The sequence below is a fragment of the Dendrobates tinctorius genome, unplaced genomic scaffold, assembly GCF_039654945.1.
Source record: "Dendrobates tinctorius isolate UK_male_01 unplaced genomic scaffold, ASM3965494v1 ptg000008l, whole genome shotgun sequence".
NCBI classification, from domain to species: Eukaryota; Metazoa; Chordata; class Amphibia; order Anura; family Dendrobatidae; genus Dendrobates; species Dendrobates tinctorius.
In genome coordinates, this window is record NW_027361676.1 from 71,041,818 (window position 1) to 71,067,225 (window position 25,408).

At 43.2% G+C, this 25,408-nt stretch overlaps 1 protein-coding gene across 4 annotated transcripts in view; it reads right to left on the reverse strand.

Moving 5' to 3' along the window:
* The window catches only part of LOC141092337 (caspase-3-like), an 82,890-nt gene extending 59,488 nt beyond the window's left edge, over positions 1-23,402 (reverse strand). The window contains exons 1-6 of one of the 4 annotated variants that reach the window (XM_073578415.1): positions 23,292-23,387; positions 10,369-10,437; positions 7,821-7,920; positions 7,574-7,664; positions 6,282-6,394; positions 4,555-4,676 (exon numbers count right to left, since the gene is read on the reverse strand). In XM_073578415.1, the coding sequence (XP_073434516.1) occupies positions 4,555-4,676; positions 6,282-6,304 (145 nt within the window). In that variant the 5' untranslated portion in view covers positions 6,305-6,394; positions 7,574-7,664; positions 7,821-7,920; positions 10,369-10,437; positions 23,292-23,387. Of the gene's footprint in view, positions 1-4,554; positions 4,677-6,281; positions 6,395-7,573; positions 7,665-7,820; positions 7,921-10,368; positions 10,438-23,291 lie in introns of all 4 variants that reach the window. The other 3 variants (XM_073578408.1, XM_073578420.1, XM_073578399.1) reach the window with 3 other exon arrangements.
* Between the last annotated feature and the right edge of the window lie 2,006 nt (positions 23,403-25,408).

Consider the following 25,408-nt stretch of genomic DNA (forward strand, 5'->3'; position numbering starts at 1 on the left):
TCTTTTCCATTGTTCTGTCCTTGTATTCTTACCCAAACAGTTTCCACAGAACTCCCAGTCTCTGAAGCTTCACTCTCTGTGCAGATATACGCGTTTCTAACATACAATGCGACACCTCCTCCTAGTTTATCAGGTCTGTTTCTTGCAAATAAGTTGTATCCTTCTAGTCTTGTATTCCAATCATGTGTATTGTCCCACCAAGTTTCAGTGATTCCAATGACATCATATTTCTTTTCCTGTGTTAGTAGTTCCAATTCTCCTTGTTTGTTGCCCATGCTTTGTGCATTAGTATAGAAACATTTTAGTTTGTGATTGGTTTCTCTTTCTCCAATATTTTTATAAATTAGATTCTTTCGTCTTTGTTCTTCCTTTCCACTTCTAATAGCAGAGTTCTCAATAGCATTTGTCAGGTGTATGGCTTTTTCTGGTCTTTTGCTTCCCTTCCCATGTTGTTCTAGTTTAAAGCTCTCCTTACAAGTGTAGCAAGGCGACTTCCAAATACATGTTTTCCAGTCTTCGTAAGGTGAACCCCATCTCTAGCAAGTAGTCCATCGTATAAGTAGTTCACTCCATGAGGCTGGATACAGGAATAGGAGATATTAGAGGAGCCATAATGCAACGGTAGTCGGTGCTACAAATATGAAACTGGCATATGGTAACGTACTCCGAGCCGGCTTCACTATTGTGGTCCTGGCTAAGTTCTAGCCCCAGTAGAAACTGAGAAATGGATTCCTTCTAAACGGTGTGACATAACTACTACGTGTTTGTTTTTGAATTATTGTATTCGACAAACTAAAAAGAATGATACCATGTGCGTGGTTATACGAGGTACCCTCTGCGAGATATATAAAGAAAAAATGCCAGCTTACCCGGTTAGTTCAAAAGAAAAGCTGCTGTACTGTATAGACTCTCAGCAACGGATAAATGACAGGAGCTCTTGCCAACAATAATTGCGAAAAGGAGATAAATCCAGCGAGCCAAGTTTGAAGTACTTAAAAAATCTTTTTCTTTATTTCAAACGTAGATTAAAAATATTTATCCATAGCAGCATATTATAGATGTAGGCAGAAATAGAAAAAATTACTGCTGTAAAGCGCACGGCAAGACGCGTTTCGGCTAAACCTTTATCATTGCGAGATATAGTCATTATAAGTTTTGTAGACAGAATTGTAACTCCTAGAGCAGGGGGAGGAACATCACCAGACCGCCCTTTCGTGATGTCACAAACCCAAAACTATAAGGTACTCCCCCCCTGAAATTAGTCGAGCTGGAGGTTTTCATGCCTAAAGGACTCCAGATGCAGGGTGACGTGTGGCCCCGCCTCCTCCCCACATGGCTAGCCTACAGACCATCTAAGCAACTGTAAGTGTTGATCTATGTTAATCCTTTTTATTTTATATTTGCATTGCAGATATCTAATGTCTTAACTTTGTAACATTTTTTATCTGTGTAATCACTGCCCCCCTTTTGGGGAATAAATTATAAAATTTATTAGTCTGCCTTCATGCTCTAAGAACGAACGTACACGTGCCTCAAAGATAATTACGCTACTGATTGGGCTGGCTTCAAACCCCTCTATTAAGTCTATAACTTAAGCAAAGAAATCTGGAGCTGGTGGCAGCGTGGTGTGCTTTGGTTGGTTGGGCTAGCTGGCAGTGACAGAAGGGTTTTATAAGCTGATTGGGTGGCTGCGGCCAAAGCATTGATGATTCCCTCACTGCAGCGGTCTAATCGCCCGTGCACAACAAGCAGCCCGTCTGGCAACTAATTATCCTAGGTGTAGTTCCCTGACTGACCTGAGGATAAGGGGGGCGCCGGACAGGTGCGAGTTCCAAAGGGGAACTGAAAAGTGGGATACACATAAAACCCCGCAGTTCGTGGCAAATTATTAGCAGTGGTGGGACATCCAAAATAACCCCCTGCGATAAATTGTTAAGGCAAGACTAGCTTGCTGTTTTTATCACATGATGCCAGTGGTGGGATAACTAAGATAGGCCCCCTGCGCCTGTGATAGCCGTGCGTCGGCAGTGCGTCCCATCCCTCTGTCCGTGACATACCGGTGTCAGCGGTGGGTTTGTGACATATTGGTGGCAGTGGTGGAATCGTGACACTAAGGCCACGACTTTGTTCTTCTCTCCTTCTGATAGAAAACAAGTCTGATCTCCTGAGTTTAAGATAAGCTCTAAGAAAGACTGGACCCTCTGCAGTTCCAGTTTTGACTTTTCCAGATCTAGCATCCATCCTAGCTTGGTCTGGCTGGTTCTAACTTGTATTTGTTGGTAATTGCAGTGCTCTGTTGGTCTGCCAACCACTGGAAAATCATCCAAGTACAAGATTATTAGGGTATTCTATTCCCAGAGATGCGCTGTGAATTCCATAATGATCTTCGTAAACACACTCGGGGCCATAGGTAGACCAAAATCATACCGCGCATCTCTAGGTTCTATCAAGGACCGGAAACTAATACTGATGAGGAGGAGCAGTACCTCCCCTTTTATTCAGTAGATTTCCTGTTTTTGATGGGCGGATACCCTCTCTCAAGTGATGTTTTCATGGAAGAAGTGGAAAAACTATTAAACTTTGTCACGTTTTGAGGAAAAAATCCAGTATCACATACAGTATTATGTCAAGCTTTAGGATTAGCAGATAATATGAAGGAGAAATTAATCTGGTGTTTTCAATCAATGGATTAAAAATCAGGTATGAGTAGGTGTTTTATTAACGTCTCATCTTCACAACATGTTTGTTTGTACCGTGTTACACTTCCACAAAGGAGATATTTGTGGACTTCAGAAGAAGAGTTGTTGACACTTGTCAGACTGGAAAATTGTACAAATTTCAGACCATTATTATCCTGCCCAGGAGTGATCAAATAAAAATGATCACTTCCAAGAGCAAGGCAAATAATAGTCTGCAAATTTACAAAGGACTCCAAGGTAATCATTTAGAAACTAAAGGCCTCCCTCACATTAGCTAATGTTCATGAATCCACCATCAGGAGGACACTGAACAACAATGTTCTAAATGGCAAGCTTGCAAGGAGAAAGCCACTCCTCTCCCAAAACAACAACAATACTGCCCATCTGCAGTTTGTTAAATATAGCATGAACAAGCCAGAGGACTATTCAAGCAATGTTTTTTGGATGGATAAGACCAAAATCTAATTTATTTTTGTTTAAACGAGAAGCATTGCTCGGAGAAAAAAAACCTCCTACCATCTGTGAAACACAGTGGTGGTAGTATCCAGGTTTGGACCTGTTTTGCTGCACCAACTGAACAGGCATTTTCCCACGCTCAAGAGTTCACCACGGGTCAGGCTGTGAGGCAGCGCAGCATCAGTGATGTCAGCGCTAGTCACTGAAGCAAGCACCGGCAGCTTCTCATTCATCAGTGGTTTACAGCCAGGGTGGTCGCATTAGCACATATATGTGTGTGTGTGTGTGTTTTGAAGAATATTTCATTTTAAAGTGTGTAAATGACTTAGAACATTTCTCTATGTAAAAGCTCATGTTAAAATCGCATTGCAGTCTGATAGTAATTGCACTGCATTCGGATGTAAATCAGATGTTAGGTGTGAAAAATCGGATTGTACTCGCATAAAAAACGCATGGCACTCGTCCAACTATCCTGCATCAAAATCGGATCGATTTTTAAATCCCTAGTATATCTTCAGCCTTAGGCCGGGGTCACACTTGCAACTGCAATGCGAGAAACTCACGCGAGTCTCTCGCCTCAATACCTGGCACTGCCACAGGCACTTGGGACTGGAGCGTTCAGCTGCATAGAAATACATGCAGCTGCACACTCCGGTCCCGTGTGCAGGCGGCAGTGTCGGGTATTGAGGCAAAAGACTCGCACGAGTTTCTCGCATTGCAGTTGCAAGTGTGACCCCGGCCTTAGAGTATTCTACAGTGACCAACCTGGAGGAAGGAGCTCGCTGGGTGCAGTGGTGCTTTGCTGAGTTCACTGATCTGGTGTCTTTATCCTGCTGTGTGGTGCTTTGCAGCAGAGAAAGCTAAGTGTCCTTTTTTTTACCTTGTCCCTTCGGTGTCTGTCCCGTCCTTGTGTTTCTTACCTGCAGTGGTGGGGCTAGTGCTCCTTGCCGGCTAGTGCACTAGCCAGGGCAGATCTAGGTGACATTTTAGGGGCGAGGTGTCCTGACGTTGGCAGGGGAAGGACCTGAATAGGGTGTTAGGTGAGAACAGGCTCAGGTCAGAGCTCAAGAAGTGACTGTCCCTGATTCCTTATTGTCAAGGCCTTCCTCTTCCCTATTCCATGACGTTGTGTTGTTGAGCCGTTTGGTGACCGACCAACCATTGGGTCGTATCACACTTGGTCAGTCACTCCGTGACATTGACAGTCTAATATTTTTGACTGGTTTGATTTGCTTCTTTTATCTACATTTAGGATTTGTGTGAAAATCTGCTATACTTTTAAGTCCTATTTATGTGGAAATACGGAAAATTCTGAGGAGTTCACAAACTTGTAAGCACCACAGTATGTAGACAATAACTTTTTTATACTATAAAATATATCTTTCATAATGAAAATCACCTTGGATGTCAAAGTGCTCCATGTTAAGTATTAAACAAAGGCTCTTTTCGGGATAGTCCATCTTGTAGTAATTATGGCTGCCATTGGTCAGAATTGTTGGTGTATCATCTTCTCCATTATGTCTGCTCAAAACCAAAGGCAAGACTACAGAATTATACATAGAGTTTGATAGGCTTGGTGCACAAGTCAACTAATGCATCAGACCTGTAATCTTGGATCCATGCAAGAATCTTTTTTTTTTTTTTTTTCCATTTGATTCAGTTGTCTCTGTGCCTAGACATTTTAAATATCAATTGTATATGAATATTTTCATTTTAACCCCTTCACGCAGCAGCCCATTTTCGTTTTTGCGTTTCTGTTTTTTGCTCCCCTGCTCCCCAGAACAATAACTTTTTTATTTTTCCGTCAATATCGCCATATGATGGCTTGTTTTTTGCAGGACGAGTTGTACTTTGAACAACACCATTGGTTTACCGTATTGTGTACTGGAAAACTTGAAAACAATTTCAAAGTGCGGTGAAATTGCAAAAAAGTGCAATTTCACAACTGTTTTTTTTTTTTTTTTACCATGTTAAACAAATGCCAAAACTGACCTGCCGTTATGATTCTACAGGTCATTACGAGTTCAAAGACACCAAACAGGTACAGGTTCTTTTTTATTTAAGTCGTGACAAAAAATCCAAAGTTTGTTTAAAAAAAAAAAAAAGACCCGTAGCGTCTCCATTTTTCGTGATCTGGGGCTGGGTGGGGGCTTATTTTTTGCATGCCGAGCTGACGTTTTAATGATACCATTTTGGTGTAGATACTTGGTGTGATCTTTTGATCACCCGTTATTGCATTTTTTTTTTTTTTTTTTTGCTATGCCGTTTACCAATCAGACTAATTCGTCTTATATCTTGATCCGGTGTTTCTGAATGCGGCGATACTAATTGCGTGTATTTTTTTAAAATGATATTGAATTGGGCGAAAGGGGGGTGATTTGAACTTTTATATTTTTTATATATTTTTAAGATTTTTTAAAAACTTTTTTATTACTTTTCACTGGCTTCAATAGTCTCCAAGGGAGACTAGAAGCTGCGATGTTCTGTTCGCCACTGCTACACACAGGCAATGATCAGATTGCCTATGTTTAGCTGATATGCTCACTTGCTATGAGCGCTGACCACTGGGCGGTGCTCATGGCAATCCGGCAATGACAACCACAAAAGTCTGCTGCAGTCCCCGGGTTGTCATGCCAATTGATCAGCGACCTGCTGTCATGTGACACGGGCGCCGATGGGCAGAAATAGTGACGCGCTTCTGTCGCCATCACATTAAATGTCGCTGTCAGAGATTGACAGCGGCATTTAACAGGTTAACAGGTTAATTCCATCCGCGGCTGTTAGGGGCACATGTCAGCTGTTTAAACCGGCTGACATGTGCCAGGAATGATATGGGCTCAGCGTTTTCCACCAATTCTCTTCAAATAATGTAATAACTTCTTTCAAAGATTGGCGGTTTTGAACATCTCCGTCAAAAATCTAATTTACATGGAGGTAAAATTAATCAAGATCAATGATAACCCATAATCATTGATTAATTATTGTTTATCACTGATCTGTTTCTTCATCTGGACAGTTAAAACACGTATAGATATAATTACAGTCAAAGTTGCATATATCTGCAGCGTTACAGCTGTGTCCGTGTATTATCATGGAGATCAATAGGAAAAGTGACATGATACTTGCCCAAAATGCACTTGCTCCTCCATTACTGATTACAGATCCAGGTATTTTTATCCACTCCTTTATTGTATGTTCTACTTATCCATATATTCCCGTTGTTTTTTTGTTGTTAGTGCCTATTACAACATTAAAGAAAAGTAATGGTGGTTGTTTTTTTTATACCGATGCTTAGACCTGCCACCCTCTTAATATATTACTTTCATTATATAGACCCCAGTGTGATGTCCTTGGCTGCTATATTCTTATTGGTTTCTAATTGAAACCACTGCCCCTGTTGCAATGGAAATACCACCTGATAACTCAATGTTTTGAAAATCCCATGATATTGTTATATAATGTAAAATTATGCAGTTCTGTAATGTGCCATGTCCCCCCCTTATAATTAGATATACAGTATTATAGCAATTAATTAGGCGCGTCTGTTGCCCAAGATGCACTGCTATCAGAAATGTTAACACAGTTGGGGACTGGCGTACATTTCTGGAGTATGTTACATCACTTTAGTGGCGTGCATTTTAAAGCCAATATGAAAAAAATTATATTGGTTAAATAAATAGCATATATTTAACTAGCAGTTGTGCGCCTTGCGTTAAGCCTGCAGAGATACACAAACATCACTATTTCCCAAAGCCAATAATTTTCCTTAGGCCGGGGTCACACTTGCGAGTGTGATGCGAGAAACTTGCGCGTCTCTTGTATCAATACCCGGCACTACCGCCGGAACTCGAGACTGGAGTGTACGGCTGCATAGAGATACATGCAGTCGCATGCTTCGGTCCCGAGTGCCGGGTATTGATGCGAGTTTCTCGCACCACACTTACAAGTGTGACCCCAGCCTTACTCTGCTGTTGGCGTGTGTCAAAAAGGCAAGCTTATAATGAATCTGACGAGCAGCAATGAGTACACCCCATACATGTCTTGCCCATCCTACACCCATATTTTCATTGCTCACATCTTCTGTGTTATGCACAAAACCGTTGGGACTTTCTTGGAGTCAACACCTTAATGAATTGCCCCCATAATATTTCAACTTGAGTCATGTGACCTTATCATCCAACAATGCTATATTAATGAGCCATTTTATTATTTCTCTGATTCAGCAGATTTGCGACATTTGTGCCAAAATCAGACATGGATTGAAAATGCTGAAGTGGTGATTTGTTTCTATTATATATCCCCCCCCCGAAATTGGCATAGAATGGGTGTCTCATGGTAACACAGACCCTGATCAATTATATATGTTTTTTTTGGCCATGTGTTGGAACGGTTGGTGTTATTTCACCATGATAACTTACCAGGTCAAAAGGTCAATTAGTCAGCTAAGAATTCATGAGCAGGTTCAAGCTGGTTTCCACCTGGTAGTTTTGGCCGTCTTCTTTCTAGGTTCTGATTGGACAATTATTAAAAAGCAGGAAGATTAGGAAGATAAAAGAGCAAAGTCTGTGGAATCTATCAGCTGAGCAAAAGAGCAAAGTCATGGATAACCTGACTGGCTTGCAGGGCTGAAGGGGGCAGCATCGAGGCGTTGAAGAATTGCCTTACCATGCAACCTGCGACACCAGAGACAGAAGAAAGAATTTCTCACAACGAGTCTGGGACTGAACAAGGGATCGGGGCTTCGGTCTTCAGGAAGAAGCAGGAGCTTAAGAAGAAATAGGAGGACCTGAGTCATTTACTCACCACCGTCGCACACCATCAGGAATTAAATGACCAGCCGGAAGTTGGTACCCCCCCTTCACAAGTCCCGAAGCCCAGAGCAAGATCGCCAACTTCATCGAGAAGTGACAATCTCTGTGGCAATGACCGGAGCTTCTTGTGACGCATCTAGCCTCCCAGAAGGGCAGCAGTGGCCCAGGGACCACCGCAAACATGGCAGCCTACGGGTACACCTTCGGCAAGAAGCAGATCTCTCCCTGGGACGTCAGCAGCGATATCCTGAAGGGACACAGTCCAGGAGTATGAAAAGGTCGCTGATCACACCCCCTCAATGTCAGAGTGGCTGCGTTCCCCCTTATGCTGGGCTTGAGCGCTGGCAACGAAAAAGAGATGGAAGCTCAACCAGGACCTAACGGAAGGGGTGAGACTTTCAATGTGCCCCTGTCTGTTGCCCATTTAGATTTCAAAGCCCTGTTTAAAAATGCCTTATCTGAAGTCCTTAGACGTTTTGATAATAATGCTTTAATGAGCACCTCATTGATTCTGGTGCTCATGTGAGAACATTTAGGACAGGGGTTCCAAAATCGCATCTAAAAGATGCATTAACTTGCAAAACATCTCCTTTGGGCTTCCATCTTAATTCTACAATTAAAGAAGAATATGGAATAATGATTACATTGATTTGTTCTTATTATTGCCAAGCCCAAGGAAGCAGCCGAATAAATTTGAAAAAAAACATAACAAAATGGATGGGGATGACAAAAAAAGTGTCATCACCAGTTCCTTCAATAATTGGCTCCAAGCCTTTTCAATCTATGCAGCTGTATTCCGGGTAAAAAATTTCCTAGCCTATGTAGTGGCCTTTTTCAGCATATTGATATAATCTTAGTAGTATATGGTAATTTCTGGGGTATGGTGTGGCTTAGCTACAACGAGTCTTTTAGACAGAAGATAGCTGTACACCCAAACATAAAATAGGGGACAAAAGATGTAGGACTGTGGCTAAATTTGATGCTGCCTCAAAGATACACATTTAACAAACAAACAACACTACTAATAAGAATGTCAAAATGTGTAAAAAAAAAAAAAAAGAGCATATTTCAAAAGGCCTTGACCCCAGTGAAGCTGAAAAAAAAGCGGCCATGCTTAGAAAGCTATCCAGATGGGGAGAATAGGGAACTAATTATTTAAGTTTTTTTCTGTTAGTTTTTCAGTACCACCATTTAAAGGGCTGGGGTGTACAGTTTTTTACAATTTGGCTTCTGCATTACAATGTAGTGAGGTAGTACTGGAAAACAATCAGCAAAGAATTTGAAATAGGTAAAATTTCTGGTCCTTTAAATTCCCCTCCTTTTACTAATTTTAGAATTTCCCCATTGGGTGTCGTTCGTAAAAAAGAACCCTGCTCGTTTAGACTAAAACATCATCTGTCTTACCATGTTGGTTCTTAGCTAAATGAGGAGGTGGACAAATCATTAGCGTTTGTTAACTACACCTCATTCGATTAGGCAGTAGAAATGCCGTCCATCATCCCCCTGTTGGGTCTATGCGCCGCCTCCTCCTGTGTTGCTGTTACATGTCGGCACCTGCGCTGTGCCAACAGTTCTTGGGCATGCGCAGTACGCACTGCCCGGGAACTGACATCAGGCTATCGCGCCTGCGTGTTGCGAAGGCCCAGATTAGCGCCCCGCAGTGTGTTATGATGTATTCACACTGCAGAGCTGGGAATCTGGCGCCTGCGCAGTGAGCAACTATAGCTGCACCTGCCCCCATCTCCCTCCTCCTCTTTCCCCGCTTGGCAGCATCTGATGAGCTGACCTGCCAGCTGAGCTCCCCACACGCAGTTCACTATAGCTGGGGGCAGGCGCAGCTATAGATGCTCACTGTGCAGGCGCCAGATTCCCAGCCCCACAGTATGAATACATCATAACACACTGCGGGGTGGGATCTGGGGCCTCCACAACACGCAGGCATGATAGCTTGATATCATTTCCTGGGCAGCGCAAATTGCGCATGCCCAAGAACTGTTGGCACAGCGCCGGCATGTAATAGCAGCACAGGAGGAGGTGGCGCACAGACGCAACAGGGGGATGATGGACGGCTGGGAGGTGGCTGATACAGGGGGACACAACATATCTATAGGACTAAATACAGGTAATGGGGAGCAATTTATAAAAGTCAATATTTCGGCATTACTAGGGATCAGAAACAGAAGAGCCACCTTCACAGAATGCAGCCTTAGTGTTGCTGAAGGTGGCTCTTTTACTTAAAAATGCCCTGGGGGGGTTGACAGGTTCCCTTTAAAACCTTTGGAGGAATGAGTTTTTAGCAAAATCAGACAAAAAATCAGCGTTTAGACTGTTACCAGTAAATCCCTTGGGTTTTTATTCCTTAGGCTTTCATTTTGATAAACTCTTTTTTGATAAATACTTACCTATGGGTTTTTCTTTGCCATGTTTCTATTTTGAAGCTTTTTCTTCAATTCTTCAATGGGTGGTTCAAGCTGAGTATAACAATGGGGGTGTTATTCATTATTTTGATGACTTTTTATTTATAGGGCTGATTCATCGGTTTGTTTGGATCTACTGAATAAATTCATTTAAATCACTCAAAAATTTGGTGTTCCCCTTGCTAGTGAAAAAAAGTGTACCCGTCACATAAATTAGAATTTGTAGGTATTTTAACCCCTTCACTACCAAGGGTGGTTTGCACGTTAACTCCCGGGTCAATTTTTACAATTCTGACCACTGTCCCTTTAAGAGGTCATAACTCTGAAATGCTTCCATGGATCCCGGTGATTCTGACACTGTTTTCTCATGACATATTGTACTTCATGTTAGTGGTAAAATTGCATTCAAATAACTTGCGTTTATTTGTGAAAAAAACGGAAATTTGGCGAAAATTTTGAAAATTTCGCAATTTTCCAACTTTTAATTTTTATGCCCTTAAATCACAGCGATACGGCACACAAAAAACTTAATAAATAACATTTCCCACATGTTTACTTTACATCAGCACAATTTTGGAACCAAAATTTTTTTTGTTAGGAAGTTATAAGGGTTAAAAATTAACCACATCACATTTGAAGCCACTTTGAGGGGTCTATATGATAGAAAATACCCAAAAGTGACACCATTCTAAAAACTGCACCCCTTAAAAACCACATTCAAGAAGTTTATTAACCCTTTAGGTGCGTCACAGGAATTTTTTGAATATTTAAAAAAAAAATGAACATTTAACTTTTTTTCACAAAAAAAATAATTCAGGTTCAATTTTCTTTATTTTACCAAGGGTAACAGGAGAAATTGGACTGCAAAAGTTATTGTGCAATTTGTCCTGAGTACGCTGATACCTGATATGTGGGGGGGAACCACTGTTTCAGCGCATGGCAGACCTCAGTAGGGAAGGAGCGCCGTTTGACTTTTTCAATGCAAAATTGGCTGGAATTCAGATCAGACGCCATGTCGCGTTTGGAGAGCCCCTGATGTACCTAAACAGTGGAAACCCCCCCAAGTGACCCCATTTTGGAAACTAGACCCCCCAAGGAACTTATCTAGATATGTGGTGAGAACTTTGAACCCACAAGGACTTCACAGAAGTTTATAACGTACAGCGGTACAATTAAAAAATCATATTCTTTCCACAAAAATGATCTTTTCACCCCCAATTTTTATTTTTCCAAGGGTAACAGGACCCTAAAAGTTATTGTGCAATTTGTCCTGAGTGCGCTGATACCGCACATGTGGGGGTAAACCACTATTTGGGCGCATGGCAGAGCTCGGAAGGGAAGCAGCACCATTTGACGTTTTTGGCTGGAATTGAGATCGGACACCATGTCGCGTTTGGAAAGCCCCTGATGTACCAAAACAGTAGAAACCCCCCACAAATGACACCATTTTGGAAACTAGACCCCCCAAGGAACTTATCTAGATGTGTGGTGAGCACTTTGAACCCCCCAGTGCTTCACAGAAGTTTATAATGCCCGGGCGTGAAAATAAAAAAATCGTATTTTTTCCACAAACATCATCTTTTAGTCCCCATTTTTTTTTATTTTCCCAAGGGTAACAGGAGAAATTGGACCCCAAAAGTTGTTGTCCAATTTGTCCTGAGTACGCTGACACCCCATATGTGGGAGAAAACTACTGTATGGGGACATCGAGGCTCGGAAGGGAAGTAGTGACGTTTTGGAATGCAGACTTTGATGAAATGGTCTGCGGGTGTCATGTTGCCTTTGGAGAGCCCCTAATGTACCTAAACAGTGGAAACCCCCCACAAATGACCCCATTTTGAAATCTAGACCCCCTGAGGAACTTATCTAGATGTGTGGTGAGCACTTTGAACCCCCAAGGGCTTCACAGAAGTTTATAATGCCCAGGCATGAAAATAAAAAAAATCGTATTTTTTCCACAAACATGATCAGTCTCCAATTTTTTTATTTTCCCAAGGGTAACAGGAGAAATTGGACGCCAAAAGTTGTCCAATTTGTCCTGAGTATGCTGATACCTCATATGTGGGAGAAAACTACTGTATGGGCACACGTCGGGGCTCGGAAGGGAAGTAGTGACGTTTTGGAATGCAGACTTTGATGGATTGGTCTGCGGGTGTCATGTGCGTTTGGAGAGCCCCTGATGTACCTAAACTATTGAAACTCCCCACAAGTGACCCCATTTTGGAAACTAAACCCCCCACGGAACTTATCTAGATGTGTGGTGAGCACTTTGAACCCCCAAGTGCTTCACAGAAGTTTATAACGCCTGGGCGTGAAAATAAAAAAATCATTTTTTTCCGCAAAAATGATATTTTTGCCCCCAATTTTTTATTTTCCTAAGGGTAACAGGAGAAATTGGACCCCAAAAGTTGTTTTGTAATTTGTCCTGAGTAGGCTGATACCCCATATGTGGGGGTAAAACACTGCTTGGGCGCATGGCAGAGCTTGGAAGGGAAGGAGCACCATTTGACTTTTTCAACGCAGAATTGGCTGGAATTGAGATCAGACGCCAAGTTGCCTTTGGAGAGCACCTGACGTGCCCAAACAGTGGAAACCCCCCAATTATAACTTCAACCCTAACCCCAACACACCCCTAACCCTAATCTGAGCCCTAGCCCCAACCCTAGCCCTAACCCTAATGGGAAAATGGAAATAAATACATTTTCTTTTAATTTTATTATTTTTCCCTAACTAAGGGGGTGATAACGGGGGGTTTGATTTACTATTTATGGCGGTTTTTATGTTTGGCGGCTGTCAGACGCTAAAAGACGCTTTTTATTGTAAAAATAGTTTTTGCATCACCACATATTGTGAGCTATAATTTTTCCGTATTTTGACCCACCGAGTCATGTTAGGTCTTATTTTTTGCGGGACGAGTTGACGTTTTCATTGGTACCATTTTCGGGCACGTGACATTTTTTGATCGCTTTTTATTCCGATATTTGGGACGCAGAATGAACAAAAACCAGCGTTTCATGAATATCTTTTGGGGGGTGCATTTACACCGTTCCGCGTGCGGTAAAATTGATAAAGCGGTTTTATTCTTCGGGTCAGTACAGTTACAGCTATAACTCATTTAGGTCGTTTTTTTATGTTTTGTCGGTTTTTTGCAATGAAAACACTTTTATATAAAAAATTATTATTTTTGTATCGCTTTATTCTGCGAGCTATAACTTACCATGGATATTTATATGCGTCTTTTTGATCGCGCATTATTGCACTTTTTGTTCGGTGGTATGATAATAAATCATTATTTTTTGCTTTGTTTTTTATTTTTATTTTTTAAGGGGTTCGCTAAAGGGGTTAACTAATGGGAGAGTTTTATAGGACGGGTCGCTACGGACGCGGCGATACCAAATATGTGTGTACTTTTATTGTTTTTTTTTTTTATTTTGAAAAAATGGATTTATTGGGGAATATTTTTTTTTTTTTAATTATTTTTAACACTTTTTTTTTTTTTTTACTTTATTACCTTGTCCCAGGTGGGACATCACTGTCCTGTGACAGATCGCTGATCTGTCACATCACAGATCACTGTGACAGATCAGCAATCTGTCACAGGCACTTCTGCAGACTTCCTCATGCCTGCGCTTTGCAGGCAGTGAGGAAGTCAGCTCCCTACAGTCCCCCGAAGGCCCCCGTCGCCATCTTGGATCCGGGGGCCTGTAGGGAAAGAGACCCCCGCAGCAGCGCTGCATATTGCGCTGCCGTGGGGGGCTCAGGGAAGCAAGGAGGGAGCCCCCTCCCTGCCGATGCTTCCCTTTAACCCCCGATACACCGCAATCGCGTTTGATCGCGGCGTACAAGGGGTTAACGTGTCGGGGGCGGTCCGTGACCGCCCCTGACACATTGTGCCGGGTGTCAGCTGTTATAATCAGCTGACACCCAGCCGCGATCAGCGGCGCTCACCACGTGGGCGCCGCTGATCGCTGGGACGTAATATTCCGTCCATGGTAATTAGGTCCTGGGTCACATGGACGGAATCAGGGCCGCCATCAGGGCATTACTGCCCTGACTGGCGTATGGGGCCCGGTGGGCAGAGGGGGCCCGCATCGGGCCCGGTCTCCTCTGCTCACCGGGCCCTACTGGCACGCTAACCCAGGCCCTCGGCGCTGCGGCAGATGATCGCTATTGACATGCGGGCCCGCACGTCAATAGTTAACAGCCGCCAGCCAATCAGAGGCTGGCAGCTGACGTCCACCGCAGCGCGCACTTCGCCGGCGTCTGACGTCATTGTCAGTCGCCGGCGAGCGCGCGCTTCTGCATGGAGGGACGCCCGGAGCTTCGCCGCTGGACCGCGGCCAGGTAAGAAGAGCTTGTGTTTTTTTTTTTCATTTATTGAGAGCGGGGGGCCCGGGGCAGATGGCAGAATGCTGGACAGTATGGGTGCAGAATGCTGGTGACGATGGGGGCAGAATGCTGGACACGATTGGGGCAGAATGCTGGACATTATGGGGGCAGAATGCTGGACATTATGGGGGCAGAATGCTGGACATTATGGGGGCAGCATGCTGGTGACAATGGGGGCAGAATGCTGGTGACGATGGGGCAGAATGCTGGACACTATGGGGGCAGAATGCTGGTGACGATGGGGGAAGAATGCTGGTGACGATGGGGCAGAATGCTGGTGACGATGGGGGCAGAATGCTGGACACTATGGGGGCAGAATGCTGGACACTATGGGGGCAGAATGCTGGACACTATGGGGGCAGAATGCTGGACACTATGGGGGCAGAATGCTGGTGACGATGGGGGCAGAATGCTGGTGACGATGGGGGCAGAATGCTGGTGACGATGGGGGCAGAATGCTGGTGACGATGGGGGCAGAATGCTGGTGACGATGGGGCAGAATGCTGGTGACGATGGGGCAGAATGCTGGACACGATGGGGCAGAATGCTGGACACGATGGGGGCAGAATGCTGGACACGATGGGGGCAGAATGCTGGACACGATGGGGCAGAATGCTGGACACGATGGAGCAGAATGCTGGACACGATGGGGCAGAATGCTGGACACGATGGGGCAGAATGCTGGGTACGATGGGGCAGAATGCTGGGCACGATGGGGTAGATTGCTGAACATGATGGGGCAGATTGCTGGTCACAATGGGGGCAGATTGCTGGTCACGATGGGGCAGAATGCTGGACACTATGGGGGCTGAATGCTGGACACTATGGGGGGCAGAATGCTGGTGACGATGGGGCAGAATGCTGGACACTATGGGGGCAGAATGCTGGACACGATGGGGCAGAATGTCGGTGACAATGGGGGAAGAATGCTGGACATGATGGGGCAGAATGCTGGACACTATGGGTGCAGAATGCTGGACACTATGGGAGCAGAATGCTGGACACGATGGGGCAGAATGCTGGTGACGATGGGGGCAGAATGCTGGTAACGATGGGGCAGAATGCTGGACACTATGGGGGCAGAATGCTGGTGACGATGGGGCAGAATGCTGGACACTATGGGGGCAGAATACTGGTGACGATGGGGGCAGAATGCTGGACACTATGGGGGCAGAATGCTGATGACGATGGGAGCAGAATGCTGATGACGATGGGAGCAGAATGCTGGTGACGATGGGGGCAGAATGCTGGACACGATGGGGCAGAATGCTGGACACGATGGGGCAGAATGCTGGTGACTATGGGGGCAGAATGCTGGACACAATGGGGCAGAATGCTGGACACAATGGGGTAGAATGCTGGGCACGATGGGGCAGATTGCTGGTCACGATGGGGCAGATTGCTGGTCACAATGGGGGCAGATTGCTGGTCACAATGGGGGCAGATTGCTGGTCACAATGGGGGCAGATTGCTGGTCACAATGGGGGCAGATTGCTGGTCACAATGGGGGCAGATTGCTGGTCATGATGGGGGCAGAATGCTGGGCACAATGAGGCAGATTGCTGGACACAATGGGGAAGAATGCTGGATACGATGGGGCAGAATGCTGGACACGATTGGGCAGAATGCTGGACACGATGGGAGCAGAATGCTGGACACGATGGGAGCAGAATGCTGGACACGATGGGGGCAGAATGTGACAGTGAGACACAGGAAGGGGCAGAATGAGATACGGGGCATGATTGGAGACACAGGGGTAGGATCAAAGACATGGGGGCATGACTGGAGACACTGGGGGCAGGATTGGAGACAGATGGGGCAGGGTTGGAGACAGATCGTGCAGGATCATGGGGCAGGATGGATACGATGGAGACAGATGGGGCAGGATGGGGAGATCATATGGGGCAGAATAGATACTTATGAGGGTGAGATGGGAGAACGTATGGCTGAAGCCAGGAATGAGACACACGGGGGCTATGATGGGGGATATTATTACCACAGGGTCTAATTAAGGGATATTATTACTGTAGTGATGTATTTATTTTATCTTTTGAGTATACTGTTTTAAATGGGGGGAGGTACTGTTACTCTGTAGAGCGACACTATGTCACCTTTTTTTCTTCATGTGATGTAATGTAGAAGTTGGGAAAAATAAGTCATGTGTTTTGCAAGTGGAGCTCTAGGTAACTGTGTTATTTCCTGCAGAGACGAGCCCTGGCTGGAAGATGTGATGGCGGTCTGTGCTGGATGAAAGATGAAAAACAAAGATGAAGGACTTCACCTAGAGACGTCACTGGTGAGTTAATGTGTTACCTATACACTGACACTATACACTGTATAGAGGCCCTGTGTATAATGTCATTGATCACTGTATTACCTATACACAGACACTGCATACTAAGTACAGATCTCCTGTGTATAATGGCACTTATGGTGATAGTATCATGTTTTTTTTTACTACTGATCAGTATTGTAGTATTCAGTCACTGTGGTGGTAATATGTGGTCTGGTCATGGTGCGGTGGTATTTGTCCCTTGTATGTGATATTATTCGGTCACTGTAGTGGTAATATATGGTCTGGTCATGGTCTGGCGGTATTTGTTCCTTCTGTGTGGTATTATAGGTCACTATGTGGTCTGGACATGGTGCAGTGGTATTTTTCCCTTGTATGTGATATTATTGGTCATTTTAAAAATTGAAAAATAAAAATATACCTAATTTGTATCACATATTTTAACAATATTTAATAAGTTACAGTAGTTTAGGGCACAGCCAAAAGAGGCTACCGTGTTATGGTGGCGACTTACAAAATCTTTTGGCCAAAACAAAAGCTGCAGGCTATATGTGTAATCTGGTGATGGGAACTGTTAATGTGTGATTGGTAAGAAGTGGAGTTTTTCCAAGCGATAGCGGCGGGACTTTGGATAGTTCGAGGGGTGAAGGCGGGGCTGGGGTGGAGCCTGGGCGGAGTCTCAAGGGGGCCCTGAAAATTTTACCAGTATGGGGCCCCGAAATTCCTATTGGCAGCCCTGGACGGAATATCACGTCCATTGTAGGTAAGGGGTTAAGTGATTCCAAAAAAATGGAATGCAGCCTTCCTTTTGAAACAAAATTGAAAACTATGAGATATGCTAGCATTATTTTAAGGTAGAGAAAAAAATTACCTTTTAAAAGAGCTCTAATCTTTATTAGGTTTGTTAAATTTTGCCTTAAAAATAATCCCAATGGGAAGATTCTCCTCCAGGCCCCTTTGTGATTCCACAAAAGGATATCCCTCTCCAAGAGCATGCATAAGATTGGTCAGGGAGCTCAAAGAAGACATGGAAGTATAGTTCGAATTCTTGATTAAATACAATGGCAAGTCATGTTGGCAGACAGAATTAGTCTCAGCTGATTCTCTCTCATTAATTCTGGAGTGTAATGAGGAAGTTGGTTATGGGGCTTCTTACAATAACCATTGGTCAGCAAAGAGATGGCCAAAACCTTGGGTTTTAAACAAGGTATCAAGAAATCTGCCAGTCTTAGACCTATTCTCCACTTTAGCAGCGTTAGTTCTTTGGGGTTCTTCTTTAAGGAATAGGAGAATCCTAATTAACTCAAACAACCAAGGGATAGTATTTGTAATTAATACATTGTCTTCAAATAATAAATGGGCTACAATAATTATAAGAAGTCTGGTTTTTAATTGCCTAGAGCTAAACATCTGGTTGAAGGCTACATTATCCTTCAGCAAAAATTAGCTAATGAAAAATGCCCTTTCTCACTGTCAGTGGGCATATATTTACGCCGATGTCGGACTCCCTCCCTTTGATATGGGCTCCAGCAGTGAGCCCACATTTTTCCCAGGACATGTTAGCTGTTTTGAACAGCTGACATGTGCCCACAATAGCCGCGAGTGGAATGGCGTTCCACCTGCGACTATTAACTAGTTAAATGCCACTGTCAAACGCTGACATTAGAATCCTAATTAACTCAAACAACCAAGGGATAGTATTTGTAATTAATACATTGTCTTCAAATAATAAATGGGCTACAATAATTATAAGAAGTCTGGTTTTTAATTGCCTAGAGCTAAACATCTGGTTGAAGGCTACATTATCCTTCAGCAAAAATTAGCTAATGAAAAATGCCCTTTCTCACTGTCAGTGGGCATATATTTACGCCGATGTCGGACTCCCTCCCTTTGATATGGGCTCCAGCAGTGAGCCCACATTTTTCCCAGGACATGTTAGCTGTTTTGAACAGCTGACATGTGCCCACAATAGCCGCGAGTGGAATGGCGTTCCACCTGCGACTATTAACTAGTTAAATGCCACTGTCAAACGCTGACAGCGGCATTTAAATGGCGCTTCCGGCAATCGCGCCGGAAGTACACACTTTGGTGACCTAGTCAGATGATCGCGAGTCACCGGTGTCGGCATGACAACCCGAGGTCTCCTGGAGACCTCTATGGTTGTCAATGCCGGATTGCTGTGAGCACCACCCAGTGGTCGGCGCTCATAGCAAGTCAGCAATTCTACTACATAGAGGCAATCTGACCATCGCCTCTATGTAGCAGAGCCGATCGATTTGTGCCAGCTTCTAGTTTCCTATGGAGACTATTGAATCATGGCAAAAGTTAAAAAAAGTGTTTAAAAATATAAAAAAAATTAAAAAAATATAAAAGTTAAAATCACCCTTTTTTCGCCCCATTCAAAATAAAACAAAAATCAAATCAAACATACACATATTTGGTATCGCTGCATTCAGAATCACCCAATCAATAAAAAAGGGATTAACCTGATCGCTAAATGGCGTGGCGAGAAAAAAAGTCAAAACGTAAGAATTGTGTTTTTTTTGGGTCACCACGACATTGCATTAAAATGCAATAATGGGCGATCAAAAAATCGTATCAGCACCAAAATAGTATAATTAAAAACAGTAGCCCCTCACGCATAAAATAAGCCCTCAACCAACCTGAGATCACGAAAAATGGAGATGCTATGGGTATTAGAAAATGATGCAATTTTTATTTTTATTTTTTTAGCAAAGCTTGGAATTTTTTTTCACCACTTACCGTAGATAAAAAAGAACCTAGACATGTTTGGTGTCTATGAACTTGTAATTACCTGGAGAATGGCAGGTCAGCTTTAGCATTTAGTGAACTGTAGGGAAGGTGACCTGACGGACTTGTCAGAATAGAGAAAGGAAGGTTTGCACAGTTTAGACAGGTGTCAGTTATTACAGTGGTGAAACAGCTAGGAAAGTGTAGTGGACGTGCAGTACCTTGGGTTGACCATTAGAGGGCAGGGAGGAGTGTGAGCATGGGACTTGACATCAGCTTAGGGCTTAAGAAACCGTTGGTCATGGGGGGCGGAGTTAGAGGGAACCGGGAAAGATATAAATTTGACAGGAGGGTTCCAGAAAGTTCCAGTCCCCAGGGGGAGCTCAAGTGACGAGGACACTGTGACAGTTGTGGCACTGTGAGGAAAACCCAGCCAGGGGGACTGAGGAGAGAGAAAGTCAGGGGGGTGGTCCTGACATGAAGACCGCAATATAGACGAGGCACAGAGATAAAACATACCGTAATGAGGAAGATGTCTGACCAGTAAAATTACTGTTGGTTTACGGGCCTAAGGCGGCCACAGTGACGGACCTGTCAGGAGCGTCAATAAGCGGAAAGGGACGGTACGTACATGTACGTCCCTGGTGAAGAGTACGGAGTGTAATGTGTATTGTAATCGGAGGGCCTTGAAGAGAATTGCGGTGTGCTGAGAGGCCGTCAGGTGGACGGCGAGAGAATAAAACTTGGACCTGTTGCACCCGAAACCTGCCTCCAAATTGTCTCTGTTACGTCTCTGCGCGGTAAAAGAGGGACCACCCCCCCAGTCAGGCCCACCGACCCTACAGAACCTAGCAAAAAAGCCAAGCACAAAACAAGTGTGAGTTGCACTTGTTTTTTGCAATTTCACCACACTTGGAATTTTTTTCCCGGTTTTCAAGTACACGACATGGTAAAACCAATGGTGTCGTTCAAAAGTACAACTCGTCCCGCAAAAAATAAGGCCTCACATGGAAAAATAAAAAAGTTATGGCTCTGGGAAGGAGGGGAGCAAAAAACGAAAACGCAAAACTGAAAAAAGCTGCTGGGGTTAAGGGTTTAATCAGCTGCTGCCAGTTGTGGTCACAGGAGCTACAGTACCTACCCGACTGATCTATGGGATTTAATATCAGAGTAATTCCTTATTTTTGCATGGTTCCATTGGATCAAGTTTTGTTCTAGGAATAACTTTGATCACTCTGAATCGAGAGGTGAGTCTGCATTACAATTTGCAGAGTCATTAATTATGGAAGGTTTGTCGTATTCAGCCGTAGCGTAAGGCTATGTGCACACGTAGCAGAAAATTTCTGCTGAAAAACCTGACTCCCTTCCCAGAAACCGCGCGTTTTTTTCTGCGCAAAAAAATGCGCGGTTTTTATGTGTTTTTTTCGCGCATTTTCAAGACGCATAGAAATAGCCAGAAACGCAGAAAAATCCGTGAAATTAATGAGCATGCTGCGTTTTTTACCGTGAAGCTTTTTTTTGCGGTAAAAAAATGCATCAGTATGCGCAAAAAGTGCAAAATGCATAGAAATGAATGGGAAGCTTATTTTTAGCGGTTTTATTGGAAAATCCGCTAAAAATACCGCTAACAAAACGCTGTGTGTGAACACAGCCTAAGAGTTAGCTGGGATATCTTTCTTTTTAAAATTGTCAAGTAAAACTTTTAGTAATTTTTTCACAATAAAACAATTGTTAAAGGGTTATAGGAAATGTCATGCAAAACTGTTCAGTTACGTTAAATTTATTAAATGTTTTATGTTTAGCATTAGCAGTTGTTTGCAAGGATTTTGAAACTCGCCTGTTTAGGTCTGCTTTTACACATGCATTTTGCAGCATTGAGACTCGGGAAACTAGTGTCAACAACGAAAGTGAACATAGATCACATACAGGAAATATGTATATCTTTGTACCGTATAAGCCAGTAGTAGTCGTTGCCTGATGAAGAGACCTGAGTAGTATTGAAAGCTTGCAATTTGTTACCATCTTTTCAGTTAGGCCGGAGTCACACTAGCGAAAAAATCGGAAGAATGCAATGCGATAAAAAAAATCGCATTGCATTCGTCCCAATGTTATTCTATGGGGCAGCTCCCATCATCCGATTTTTTTTCGGAACGTTTCCTCGGACCGAGACAATCGCAGCATGCTGCGATTGTCACCGATTTTCGGATCGGACTCGCCAATGCAAGTCTATGGGTGCGATTAAAATTCGGATTACAAACGGACCAGATGTGTGACTTGTGATAAAATCGCAAGACTTCTCCAGGTCAACAGGAAAGAGCATCAGGCATTGGATGCTTAGATGCGAATAAAATCGGTTCATCGCCGAAAATTCGGATGACAGACGGATCCCTGGACAAGAAACCTTTGTGCGATTTCGTACCGTAAAAATCGGACCGATTTTTTAATCATTGTGTGTGACTCCAGCCTTTGCCATTAAAAGGTATCAACCACTGAGGACTCTCAATTCTGAATATTTTTCATAGATCACATATTAATTTATTAATTGGGGAATCAAAAATGGATCAGTTACGGTAGGTAGAGAAATTGCTTTAAGGTAAAACTCCATCCTAGAGGAGTCAATTTGTCCAGTAACCGATGTTAGAAAATGGCTTAATGTTAGACCTAGTGTTATTGGCCTATTGTCACATGTGCCGTCAGTTCATCATTAGTGCAGAACAGTTCTCGAAGACTGGAAGGAACCTGGAGAAGGAGGGAATTTATCAGGTGAGTATAAAAAATTGAATTAACGTTCATGGCAAAACTGAGCAATGCATATTGAAAAATAATGCTAAATCATTTAAAAATAGTCAATACTGAAAATAGTCAGTATTGGGATATGTTCACATGTAACAGATTTGTTGCAGAAAGCTCTTGGAGTGGCTCTTATATCGGCAGAATGAACCCCATTCACATGGATGGAAATAATATTCAGCATAGAAAATGTGTGTGCAAAAAATGTGCCATATCTGAATTTATGCTTAATGAGTGTGTAGGATCTATACTGTATCCCCCACTTCAGGACGGGTGGGTGATCTATTTATGCATTAAAACAAATGCAATAAGTGTTGCCCATAAGAATTGTAATGAACAGCCGCACTAAAATGATTTTTTCTTCAATACGTATTAGCTCTGCTCCATATGGTGAGGAAACGACTGTTCAGTGGAGACCATTCTCCTAGCACTGTTTTTAGGTGTGCGACGGGAACTGTCTGGACAATTCATGTCCCATTTCCTGTGCATTATGTAAACAGGGAGGCAGTTTACTGCTTGCAATGTTCCCAGGATGCCTATGTGCGCATAAAGATGAAGACAGTATTACCGTTCCTGTTAAAATTCATGCTGTCTACTTGCCTAATGGTTAGTAGTTGCAAGTTCATATAGTTGAATATTCTGCATTTATGACACTACTGAGAATATGTACAGAAACATTACTTACAGGAAGAAACACCAAGGAACAATCATGGAAAATGACAATTCAGATTTCTTTGCTTAGGACTTCATGGTTTTCTGCTCTTTGTCCTCCTTTTACAAACCGCCTACATTTTTCATACGCAGCTAAGAATAACGCCTCCTTGTTCTGACCTTTCTGTTGCAAACAACAATGGATTGTGGAAAAAGACAGAGGATCAGCATTATCTTATGTATTGCAGTTGTTTTACCTGTCACATACTCCTATATTGAGGTCTTTTTCGAGTATGTTTCCTAATTGTGTTGTCCAGACCTCGTTTTTATTATAACCTGTTCACACTCCATGAAATATATATCTTTGGCAGACAGTGACATAATTTCTACCAAAAAAGTAGTGTGTTAGTAATTCATATGATGCAGGTGCGTCTCACAAAATTAGAATATCATCAAAAAGTTAATTTATTTCAGTTCTTCAATGCAAAAAGTGAAACTCATATTACATAGAGTCAGTGAAAACAGCATGATCTATTTCAAGTGTTTATTTCTGCTGATGATTATGGCTTACAGCCAATGATACTCAAAAGTCATTATCTCAGTAAATTAGAATACTTTATAACACCAGCTTGGCCTACTGAAATGTATGTTCAGTAAATGCACTCAATACTTGGTCGGGGCTCCTTTTCCATCAATTTATGCATCAATGCAGCGTGACATGGAGGCGATCAGCCTGTGGCACTGCTTAGGTGTTATGGAAGCTCAGGTTGCTTTGATAGCAGCATTCAGCTCGTCTGCATTGTTGGGTCTGGTGTCTCTCATCTTCCTCTTGACAATACACCATAGATTCTCTATGGGGTTAAGGTCAGGTGAGTTTGCTGGCCAATCATGCACAGTGATACTGTTGTTTTTAAACCAGGAATTGGTATTTTGCCAGTGTGAACAGGTGCCAAGTCCTGCTGGAGAATGAAATTTCCATCTCTAAAAAGCTTGTCGGCAGAGGGAAGCATGAAGTGCTCTAAAATTTCCTGGTAGACGGCTGCACTGGACTTTGGTCTTGATGAAACACAGTGGACCTACACTAGCAGATAACATGGCTCCCCAAACCATCACTGTGTTCTGTCTCCGACATTTAATTCAGAATCCCTGATTATCTGCTTGTTGAATGTTTTCAGTGTTTTCTGGCTCCATCTATTGACCAGATTCATAACTGCAGTGTTATTGTGTGTTTTACTTTCATTTTCCCATTTCCCTCCATTTGCAATGCACTCTGGTAAGCTTTGCAAAGGATTATGGTTAGTCCAGTCCCCATTTTCCCTCCAGTTCTCCATTTTCCCTCAGCCTGCATCCTGGAAGCATCTCATTTCTCTTCTCCCCTTGTGAGCGCATCACTGTTATGTAATCATGCTTCCTGTATCTAATTTCTGTCCCTTATTAGCCTGCTTAGTTAGTTGTTCCCTGCTCAGCTAGTAGTGCAGATGTTGATTTATAATGTATATATGTATTCCAATGTACCCCTACTGACTGAGTGTATATATGTTTTTGTTTATAGTTTCACTGCATCAATATAACATCAGGTTCAATAAAGCATAGATTCAACCTACAGTCTCCTTATTGGACCCCGGTATAGCGGTTTCGCTGCCTGTATAAGCTATATGAATTCTGCTTCATTTAGTGAGGACAGAACAGTGAAACAGTGGCCCTCTAGCTAGTGGGAATACAGAGAGAAGAGCCTTTCATCTTGCAGGACTGCAGTGAAAGTCTTAGTTACTCACCGGTTAACGGTATTTTTCGGAGTCCATGACAGCACCACCTGAGAGAGGGGATCCGCCCTTTAGGAACAGGAAACCTACAGATACAAAAAGGGTGGCACCTCTCCCACGCATCAGTTGGATTACAGAGCACAAGAGGACTTCCAAGGTTAATGCATGATTTATGTACAGTATTCTTTACAATTATAACTTTTATCACCAGTGAGTATATACAAGAAAAAAAGACGTGCACACCCCAATTAAACTAAAGGGAGGGAATATACGGGTGCTGTCATGGACTCCGAAAAATACCGTTAACCGGTGAGTAACTAAGACTTTATTCGGTCGTCCATGACAGCACCACCTGAGAGATTTACAGAGAGTAATATCAGTTTTAGGG